This window comes from Adiantum capillus-veneris, chromosome 24 (assembly GCF_014529385.1).
Source record: "Adiantum capillus-veneris isolate H3 chromosome 24, ASM1452938v2, whole genome shotgun sequence".
NCBI lineage: Eukaryota > Viridiplantae > Streptophyta > Polypodiopsida > Polypodiales > Pteridaceae > Adiantum > Adiantum capillus-veneris.
In genome coordinates, this window is record NC_140954.1 from 10,160,308 (window position 1) to 10,171,411 (window position 11,104).

The 11,104-nt window shown below is 43.8% G+C and overlaps 1 protein-coding gene and 1 pseudogene across 2 annotated transcripts in view; one reads left to right on the forward strand and one right to left on the reverse strand.

The window, feature by feature from the left end:
• Positions 1-1,331: 1,331 nt before the first annotated feature.
• Positions 1,332-11,104, reverse strand: part of LOC147425927 (inositol polyphosphate multikinase beta-like) — a 70,353-nt gene continuing 60,580 nt past the window's right edge. For both annotated transcript variants that reach the window (XM_086499334.1, XM_086499333.1), the window contains exons 4-8: positions 3,693-3,752; positions 2,375-2,430; positions 2,195-2,252; positions 1,857-2,059; positions 1,332-1,772 (exon numbers count right to left, since the gene is read on the reverse strand). In XM_086499334.1, coding sequence (XP_086355460.1) covers positions 1,547-1,772; positions 1,857-2,059; positions 2,195-2,252; positions 2,375-2,430; positions 3,693-3,752 — 603 coding nt within the window. In that variant the 3' untranslated portion in view covers positions 1,332-1,546. The remainder of the gene's footprint in view (positions 1,773-1,856; positions 2,060-2,194; positions 2,253-2,374; positions 2,431-3,692; positions 3,753-11,104) is intronic.
• Positions 9,324-11,104, forward strand: part of LOC147425928 (uncharacterized) — a 5,334-nt pseudogene continuing 3,553 nt past the window's right edge.

Genomic DNA, 11,104 nt, shown 5'->3' on the forward strand with positions numbered 1-11,104 from the left:
TTTGCAAGATGATAGCATTGCAACAAAAAGTCATAATCCTTTAAAAAGTGCTACAACGTCCAAATTTGACGCCCCTATCAACATTTTGGAAACTAAGTTATTTCTTTTTAGTTTAAAGTGCATATTTAAACGACACTTGAAAGGAAAATTCTTTTTTGATGGAACAAGGATCATAAACATGCACAAGACAATCGCTCTAAGAAACTGTACAAAAACTTTTTTGACAATATTAAGTAATATCTTCCAATTATTGGTGACATTTTCAAATCTTCATTTTCAACCTAAAAGCAATACAAGCAATTCCTAGAAAGCCTGTCACAATATAAGAATCAAGACACTAAGTTTCAACCAACAAAATCTTGACTTCACTTAATTGCTTGATATAACTTTTGATGTGTACACTACCCCAGAACTGGAGAAACATGCAAAGAACTCATTGACAACATTTTTACCAAATGATAATTTCTACCATTCTCATACATATGAAAAACAATCCTACAAGAAACTTAAACCTTGTATTAGAAGGCTTATTAGATGTTAAGTGTGCCCAATACAAGGATGTCACAAAGTGGGTGAATCATAAGATTTGAGCAGCCACAATCGAACCCTTAGATATGAAGGCCATAACACCCTTCCAAGGGGGTTTTACCCTTCTAGGCAAGGTTTAAAGACATACTGGCCTTCAAAATTTTTAGAATTAGTTATATGCCCTTCCAATCCCAATATAAGGAAAACGGATATTTCTATGAAGCCTTCTAATTGGAAAGTAGGGCAACCCTTCGAATTTGAGGCTTACAACCACCCAAATGCATTTCAAGGCTCACAGTGTATTAATTGAGAATAAATTGACACTTGACAAATCTACCTTTGACAAACCTTCAATATTGTTGTTGCCACAAAACTGAACTTTACAAGGGTTTTTAAGAACAAACTTCTAGTTATTTAGTCTTCAAAGTTGATAATAAATGTACCCTCGTAAGTTCAGAAGATCCAAAAATAAATCAAGCAAATAATTTGATTTCAGTCACTTCTAAAGCAAATCACAACTTTGAGTTGAAAACTCAAAGAAAAAAGGAGTCCACAAAACAAATGAGAGAAGCCTACTTGATCTATGGTTTACCAAAATTCTAAAGCCCATTTGCACCTAAGGATATGAGAGAGAGTGCAAAGACATGAGTTCTAAACTTAGAACGAAACAAATATGAAACAAATTCCCTTAAATTTTCCTTTAGGAAGCTGTAAACCCAACAAAATCAAACAACATCAGGACTTGTAAAGAAAGCACAAGTCAATGTTTGCTAAATACGATGCTTTTTATTGATGCATGCATGCAATCCAGAATTGATTATATCTTGAATAACCGTCAAGAAAACTGTACATTTCGTGTCCAGCCACATCATGCATCCACAAATGACAATGGAATTGGATCTGTGATTGTAGCTGCATTCAATTATTGGTAATCGACACATACTCTTAGCATTCCTATTGTGATTTCAAACGTAAATCAGCTTTGTAATAAAATCTTTGACTGACCATTCCCATAAGCTTAGTTCAGGCCTGCAATCTCACAAAGAATGGCTATCAATGAGTCAAGGCCTTGAAGAAAATTTTCATCAGCAGCCTCTTGATCCATGAGCACATGTGCAAAATCAACCAGCTTCACAGTTCCATGCATACTCTCTTGAGCGGGGCCGTCTTGAGTAAGGCCGTTACTCTCGTACATGAGAAGGATAGAGCTTGAGAAAAAGTGATAGCTTGTTTGTACAGCAAACCTGTATGTGTATTCACAGCACAAATGTAAGAGAGCAAGAAAACAACCCACAATACTGAAGACTCTTCAGCTTGATTGCCCTTACCAGCTTCTGAGCTCACTCAGCTGTTTGATAATGCCATCCTCACCCGCATATACAGCAGACGCATATGTGCAATCTGGACTCATGTCATCTGTTGGGTTAGATGAAACAAATTGCTTCAAGAGAAGCTTAGTTGCATTAGCGTCTAGTGTTTTGCACCATATGCGGCCAGGCTTCCACGAATTGCCACTATTTGTATCAAAGGCCTACATAAACATGAACCAGTGAAATTGAACCCACAAGTACCCCAAGAAAACCGGTGCTTTATCCTGCTGGTATATGTATAGAAAAGTCAGAATTTTCCTCTCAAGGCTTGCTTGGGCTGATCAATGACAACACACCTGCAACCCCGAAACTCGAAAACCAAGATCCTTGGAGGTACTTTCTGCATCCTTCTCCCTAGAAGCCAATGGCCTTGGTGAAAAGTCATCCTTTACAGAAAATCAAGCTCTTCCGACAGAAACCGTGTGTATTTTGAGGCAAACATATTGAGAATAATGCATACATTCACGATAACTTACTTGCATTTTGCAATGTACTGCTCACTTGCTCCAGGATACCATGTATGCACTCCCATCTGGAACAAAAGACATAGCAAGCACTTATTTCATTATCCACTCTACACAGTTCTCCAAGTATATGCTTCTTACTCATGCTCTGTTTAGCAGAAGCAACTATGAGCACTAAAAATTTATTACCAGCCAAACCTGAAAAAAGGCACAAAACTTGGACCTGAAAACCCTTTTTGTGAGAAAGGCCGTATAGAATTGTTTAATATCAGAATTTGAAAATCAATTGTTTGGGTGGTGTGATGTGGCCAGTTATGAACACCGATGAACTTCAATGCATTTGAAGCAATGTCATTCCATTTTAATAACAAGTTGACTTGGCCTTCAATATTCCATGCAGTTTGATGTTTACCGATGACTTGATATCATTATGATGTAATCAAGCTTAAGTGCCGAAACTTTTCCTTGATCTCCTTTTGTTCACTTTGTCATGAGATTTGTAGGCACATACAAAGGCTTCCTTTCCTCTGTTTCCAAAAACCCAACATTGATATCCAAGACCGTTCTTACTCCCCGCACCTTTTCCTTTCCTACAGCTGCAACTTTAGGCATACAGAATTTTCTGTGTTGAAAATTTTGCATGCTGCTTACTATTCTGAGCTAGTTTTCCCTAAATCTCAGATCTCCAGTGCACAGCCTTAATTAGGATCTTGTCCCAACTCCAATCAACTTGTTGCAAGTTATTGTGGCCGGATCCTAGATTCATAGTGATATTCATGCAGCGAAACGAAACAAAGAATTGTCTCCTCAGCTACATGGAAGCAAGGGAAAAGAAGCAGCTGTAATTCCCACAAAACTCTAAACTTACAAGCTAGAAAGAAAACTTTATAGCACCTTCAAAACACTTACAGTAAAAGTAAAGAGTCATTAAAACAACTAAGAAACAAACACAGATACCAAGGTATTCCACAGTAGCATGTATGCAGGTCCAATAAACTCAAAGGTGAGAAATATTTAAGCACGTCTTACACCACCTTTTACATTGCAGCCTTGCCTCCTCCACAACCACCACCACCACTACCACAGAAAAGAAACAAAAGGCGAGGGAGTAGAGCAGATTCAAACAGCACCAAGTGGTGGAATAGCATTAATGTGGTCTGCAAATCCTCCGTTCTCAAGCCATCAAAAAGCGTAGCCAAACAAACGGCAAATCTCAAATCTGTGATACAGCCAACCCACTCAAAGCAAAAGCATCAAACAAATTGCAATCTCAAATCTGCAATGAAGTCAAAACCACTCAAGGCAACACATTGATTAGTTTTGAACATACCTTGAGATCTATAACACATGGTCGTTGAAATTGCTGGGTTAAATCTTCCAACACAATGTGATGTGATCAAAAGTGAAAAGAAAACAAGCACAATATAGCTCTCTCTCTCTCTCTCACTTTACTTCATTTTATTTTTGTACCCAGACATTGTATTAGATCCACCAAGATTGTATCAGCTCTCTCTCTCTCTCTCTCTCTCTCATTCATTCTCATTCTTGGGTGTGTGTGTGTGTGTGTGTGTGTGCTAATAAAAAGAGGAAAATGGTATAACCTTTCTATCACCCAAGTGTGGTAGATTGGTCATGCCCTTTCCTCTTGAATAACAAGTCTTGAGTTCAACTCCTCGTCGGCTAGATCTTTAAGGTCTCTTGGGATAGTTTCCTACGACGTTAAAACTCTCTTCTTCTTGGGTGTGTGTGTGTGTGTGTGCGCTAATAAAAAGAGGAAAATGGTATAACCTTTCTATCACCCAAGTGTGGTAGATTGGTTATGCCATTTCCCTCTTGAATAACAAGTCTTGAGTTCAACTCCTCGTCGGCTAGATCTTTAAGGTCTCTCGGGAAAGTTTCCTACGACGTTAAAACTCTCTTCTTCTTGGGGGTGTGTGTGTGTGTGTGCTAATAGAAAGAGAAAAATGGTTTTAACCTTTCTATCACCCCAAGTGTGGTAGATTGGTTATGCTATTTCCCTCTTGAATAACAAGTCTTGAGTTCAACTCCTCGTCGGCTAGATCTTTAAGGTCTCTTGGGATAGTTTCCTACGTCATTAAAACTCTCCTCCTCCTCTCTCTCTCTCTCTCTCTCTCTCTCTCTCTCTCTCTCTCTCTCTCTCTGTGTGTGTGTGTGTGTGTGTGTGTGTGTGTGTGTGTGCTCGCGCGCGCGCACGTGCAAGAAAGTGGGGCTTTGACCCTTTGCATTACATAAAAGTCGACCATATGTCCATTTACAAGAAATATGGGAAAAACCCTAACAAAAGAACAATTAGATTTACATCAAAAGAAAAGTTATAGTCTATGAGAGGTAGTATGATGGGATCCGGTGATAGAAGTATTTCATTGAGCCTTTCAGGGCCGAAGAGAAACACTATACGTTGTTGAAAGTGTATTTTACGGCTAATCCATACGTTAATTCTAATAGATCGTACAGAGTCAAAGCGATAGAAATGATCATCATGTGGGTTATTCATCTAGGATAGTATGTGAGAAATGTAGATATGAGAAAAATGTAGATATGAGAGAAGTGAAGAGATGAGAAGTTTCCCTCCCAAGCCCTATTCTTGCCCGTAGGCAATAAGGATACTGCGGGGAGAGATGTACCTGTAGCAAGGAGAACCTAAACTTTGTAGAGAGGATGAATTACTAAGAGTGAGAGAGATATGTCTCATGAAACAACCGCATAGAGGCAGCAGGGTCAACGTCCCAGGCAGCCCAATCAATGTGAGTCCGCTCTCCAAGCTGACGGGGTGGATCAACCGAAGAATCAAGAACTGCAAAATTCCAAATGAGAGGCTGGCGCTCAATCTCCTCACGACATGAGGGAGATGAGCATATAATAGCCCGTCGCATGGAAACCCAAATCTGAAGGAGTGATCGGATGAAGAGGGAGAGGGAGGTGGTGGACAAGGGGGCATCAGTAAAGAGAAAACGATACCCTGTCTGCCAAGTATGACCATCTCTAGTGCCGAGTCGTGGAGTCACTGCGCAAAGAGCGGCTTGAAGAAGCATCTTCCAAGGTTCTTGTCCGGGAAAAAGACCCCGAACAATAAGCTTGGTAAGAAGGGCGCGGCTCTGTAACTCTGGATCAATAATGCCAAGGCCTCCCTCTGACCTAGGACGAATGATCGTGGGCCAGCGGACTCGAGCATGGGTATCAATAGTCCCGTCTGTGCCACTCCATAAAAAGTTCCACACTAGGCGGCGGAGCGGAGCCATCACACCAAAATGTAACATCCAACAAAAAGCCGTATACCATACTGTAGCCAAAATGACCTGGTTGGCGACCAATGCACGGCCAGCCAACGACAGATGACGTGAAGACCAATGGCATAGCTTCCTACGAATAGACTGTAGCACGGGTGCAAACTACTGCTGTGAGGTAACATCTAATCCAACCTGAAAGCCCAGATATCTGCATGTCTGACCTGGTCGCAGCCATGTGAAACCATCAGCTACCCCCCAAGTAGGTATGTCATCACTGCCAACCAGTAACCCATAGGATTTATGCCAGTTAATGCGTGCACCACTGGCAATGCAAAAAACCTCTAGGGCCTCCCGCATGGCATCAAGAGCAGCTAGCAAATAGCGTAACATGAGCATAGTATCATCAGCAAACTCCTGATCGATAAGGTCTGGAGGTGTAGATACTGGCATGGTCAAGCCACAAAATACATGACTATGAGCACGGAGAAAGTCGGACATAGTCTCTCCTACAAACAGATACAGATATGCTGCTGGAGGACATCCCTGGCAGACAGATCGAGAAAGCTCAAAACTACGACTGACACGACCACCAATAGTAATAGCACTGCTGGCAATCCTGAAGAGAGCGGAAATGCCTGAGATCCATCTCGAAGGGAAACCCATCCTGGCTAATATTCCTTCGAGAAAGTCCCACTCAACACGATTGTAGGCTTTCTCGAAGTCAAGGATGAAAAAAGCGAGAGGCTCGGAAGATGATCTGGCCCACTCCACTGCCTCATAAAAAGTGAAGATATTATCCAGGATGCATCGATCCATGACAAAGCCTGTCTGAGAAGTATGAATAATATCGGGTAAGAACAGCCGCAAGCGATGGCTGATCATCAACGCTAATATCTTATAGACCGAAGGGAGTAGGGTAATAGGTCTCCATTGTCGGAGCTGAGTGGTGTCACCCCCCTTCGGAATAAGAGATATGAGACCTGAACAAAGATCCAGATGCATATATCCTAATGCAAAGATGTCCTGACAACCGCGAAGCAGTGGTATATGCAATACATCCCAATATGTCAAAAAGAAAGCTCTAGTGAGGCCATCCTCTCCTGGACAGGAGGATGGATCAAGACTCTCGATAGCAGCATGGAGCTCTGCAAGTGTGAAGGGTGCCAACAGGATCTCTGCCATAGTGTCTATACAACGGTGTCGCGTGTGATGCCAGATCTGCTCACGTGCATGTAAAACCTCAGTAGTGCATACATCAGCAGTGAACAATGTCTCAAAATAATCTGCAGTCATATCAAGTATAACATCACGATGCATATGTAGTGTCCCCTGAGCATCGCACGGAGTCCGAAGGGTGGTGCCAGGAGGGCGCTCTTTATGCGCAACAAAGAAGTCTTTATTCATTTGATCAACTTTAGCTATCCAATGAGATACTGAAGCATGATGAGCGAACTCAGACCTAGCCTCCTGTACACGACGAATCTCCTCTGTGAGCTCTGTCTGTCTACCAGAAAGATAAGCATCCTGAGGCCACTCCTCGAGTAAGCGCTGAGTGGAACCAAGAGGGATGTGAAGATCAAACTCACGTACCCTCAACTGACGATGAATAATAGCGGTCTGAGCACGGCAGCAAATACTAAACTGAGTAATGCAATGAGCAAGAAACTCTCCAGGGGGTCCACAATAAGAAGCATCCGTGGACCATAAGTTATGAATCTGCTGCTGCAATACCGGAGTGGTGAGAACACTGTCAGAGATGCGGCAGCCTCTCCTCTGTGCATAGGATCTAGTGAAGGAGATAAACAATGAGATGGGTAAATGATCTGAGAGGCTGATCCCTCTCCATATAGTAGTGAATCCGCCTAGAGCTGCTGCCCAAGGGCCAATGTAAAACGATCAAGACGCTCTAATAATCTCCCCTGCTGTCTCTGAAACCCCCAAGAGTAATGAAGTGTAGCAGGGTGGTGACCAAAAGAGGGTATATGCCAGGCGTCAACGCCCTGAATAGCTAGAAGAAATCGATCCCAAGCTGGCTGCTCATCGGAAGAGATGGATGATAGAACTGGAGGTGTGGTGGCTCGCCAATCAGAATCGCTCTTAATGTTGTTGAAGTCGCCTCCAACAACCCAAGAGTTTACAGCAGGTAGAACAGCAGCCAAAGAGGACCAAAATGTAGCCCTCTCCCGAGGAGTAGTGGGTGCATAGACTGACATAAAACCAATGATAGATTCCTGAATCCGAATAGAAACATAAACTGCTCTGCCAGCGACAAGGGTGCCATGCTGCTGAACTGAGGCCAAGTAACGTGGTCCCACTGAGATGCATACACTGCAACTCTGTCCATGAAGGCCCAGAGTAGGCTCCCAAAAAGTGCGGGCGTCCGAGGGCATGAGATTGCAAAAGGGAGTGGCAATCTTATGCTCCTGTACTAGCAATATATCCACAGTGCCCACTACATGAAAGTGTAAATCTCTGCGAAGTAAAAGCTTATGGGAACCTTTTACCCGAGAAGTCTGTAAACCATTAGCATTCCAAGAAACTACATGTAAATCCATAGACTGCACGAAAGAGTGTGAATAGCATCTGACTAACTGCGCATCTTCTTGGAGGCAGCTGGGCCATCCAAGGGGTGGGCTTCAGGCGGTAGGAAAGCTACCCGCCAGCCCTCTCTAAGATATGGTGTCTCATTGCACCAATTGCGGACCTCAGAATCACCATAGGCAGTGAATAGCAAGCATAAACATCACTCCACTCCATAGCACCAATACATGAAGGGTAGTGAGGAGACAAAACATCAGAAGCGGAAGGAGACAACCATAAATGAAGCTGAGCCATAGTCTGTGAGTGCACAAAATGTAGAACCCGATCCTCGGACCATTCCTGAGCAGCGTGGAATGGAAGGAAAAAGGAATGGGTAGGCTGAGAGAGACTGCCTACTAAAGAGGGCGAGACTGGCAAATGCTAAAAAACAAGACCCAAAGTGTAGCTTGGACTGAAGGGAGCAATGGAAAGATGGAGGCTGAGGTTGAAGGGCAGGAGGGAGGCACGTCGAGGAAGAAGAGTCGATGGAGTAATTGCAAGGTGCTGAGAAAACAGGGTAGGGGGACTGGCTGCTCCAGCGAGGAATACTCCAAAGAAGGAAGAAAGAGGTACTTCTGCTGGCGGGAGCAAACTGTCCGGGAAGGACAAGGTAATGAGGGTCTGCCACAACGATGTGACGCAGGTGGGGTAGTACCTTGCTCACACAGATGATCAGGCGTGAACACTAAAACCCTGTAAGGTCGAAGGAGAAACTGAGCGCAGGTGTCCTCAACTACATCACGAACTGACAGCAGGCCTAGACAACGGCACCACAATTGGTAGTGCAGGGTGTCGAGCAGGCACAACAGCATACCCACGAGTTGTGGCAAGACATGCGCGACCAGGAGAGATAGGCGCAAGTGAATAGTAGGAGCAGGGCGAAGGGAGAGCTCTCTCTCTCTCTCTCTCTCTCTCTCTCTCTCTCTCTCTCTCTCTCTCTCTCTCTCTCTCTCTCTCTCTCTCTCTCTCTCTCTCTCTCTCTCTCTCTCCACAGTCCTCAACAGCCCAGCACCCCTGCGTAGCATTGCTGTGGAGCACACCTGCCGCCATTGCCCCCGCCAGCCCTGTTACACTACGCAGAACTGCCGTGGACACCTTTGCACAACACTGCAGCAAGGGTGAACCCCATATGAATGAGTGAACCAGTCAACCTGCGGGTTTCAAGAAGTGGTTTCTCCGTGCGATCGTCACCGACAAGAAACATGCCAAATGCAAAGGATAAACAAACACCCCCATCCAAGATGGATACAGGTACAGGTACAAATACAGGGACAGGTAAAGACACAGGTGCAGGAACCGAGAAATCGGTGCTATGCTCGATGCAAGACATTTGGGGTTTTATCTCATCCTTGCAGGAAATGGTGATGAAGCAGGGTGAAGACATCAAAAATCTTGCACTAAAGAACCAAGAATTGGAGCACACAATCCAAATACAAAATCTGAAAATGCAACATCAAGATGAGAAAATTCAGGCCCTGTAAGATGCATTAAACAAACAAGTCTCCAATGTGGAAGACGCTCTAGCTACACACGATGAGAAGCTTGCACACATCAGTGATAATGCAAAAGGAAATACGACCTCCTGGGCACATGTAGTAAGAAGTACTCCAAATGCCATTCCGCAGACACATGAGACGTATGCAAATGTAGATGACACAGAGTATAATGAGCGAGAGAAACGCAGTATGAATATTGTGATCCGAGGCATACCGGAATCTGACAATGAGAAAGTACTCATGTTGAATGCGGAGGTCACGGACCTCCTTGCAAACACATTTGGCATGCATGATGTAGTGGTGTATGGGGCACACCGTGTGGGTAAGCAGAGACCTGAGAACAATCGCGCAATTGTATGCACAATGTTGGATGCACGTAAAAGAGCCATCATACTCGAAAATGCTCGCATTTATCTAAGGGACAGCCCAATTTACATCAGTGAAGATAGGACACCCACGAAACAAAAGGAAAGAAGACAGGCATATGAAGAACGAATGAAAAAGAACACCACCCCCACAAGGGCAACACCACCAGAAGCATGACAGGGGGAAACCCATGGGACCACGAACATACACGTCACAAGTTGGAACTGCCGAGGTTTCCCTTGGCACAAAGGGGATGGATTGACAGAGGTTTTACCACAAGCAGATATACTTTTTCTACTTGAAACGTGGGAACAGGACACATGTAGACTGCCAAGTATTCCAGGATATATTACACACTCGGTTTGGTGGCCTGGCACTAAGATGCGCGGGCAAGGGGGTGTTGCTATAATGTACAAGGAGAAAATGCAAAATCAGGTTAAGATATGCAAGATAGATGAACACAAACGATACACATGGGCTGAGATTTGTACATCTGGGAGATCGATGTTCATTGCGGGATGCTACATCCCACATCGGGAATCCCCGTTCTATGATTTGCATAATCTCTCCAAGAATGACCCTTTTGCCGACCTATATACAGATATTGCAACCTACACACCACAGGGGGAAGTGATGATACTCGGGGATCTTAATGCTCACATAGCCAACATACAGGTTCCAATTGGTTGACTACTCAACCCATCCCGCCGACAAAGATGGCGATCTTGTATTAGATGCAATATGGGATAGATGCTCATGCGATCACCTCATGAATGAACAAGGTTCGGCTTTGATATCCATGATGAATTCTATGCAACTTGTAGTCATGAATAGCACCAAGAAATTTGCAAGCTCCGGAACATACACATGCTATACATCAAACCATGGAAGAAGCACTAATGACTATGCGTTAGTTAGCCACAATGCATTGGATTTAATTGGACACTTTAAAATTGGGGCTCGGTCACCGAACTCGGACCATACTCCAATTCATGTATGTCTAGACCTCCCACACATGCCTACACAACGCATCCAAAAGGCGACAAGTTGGG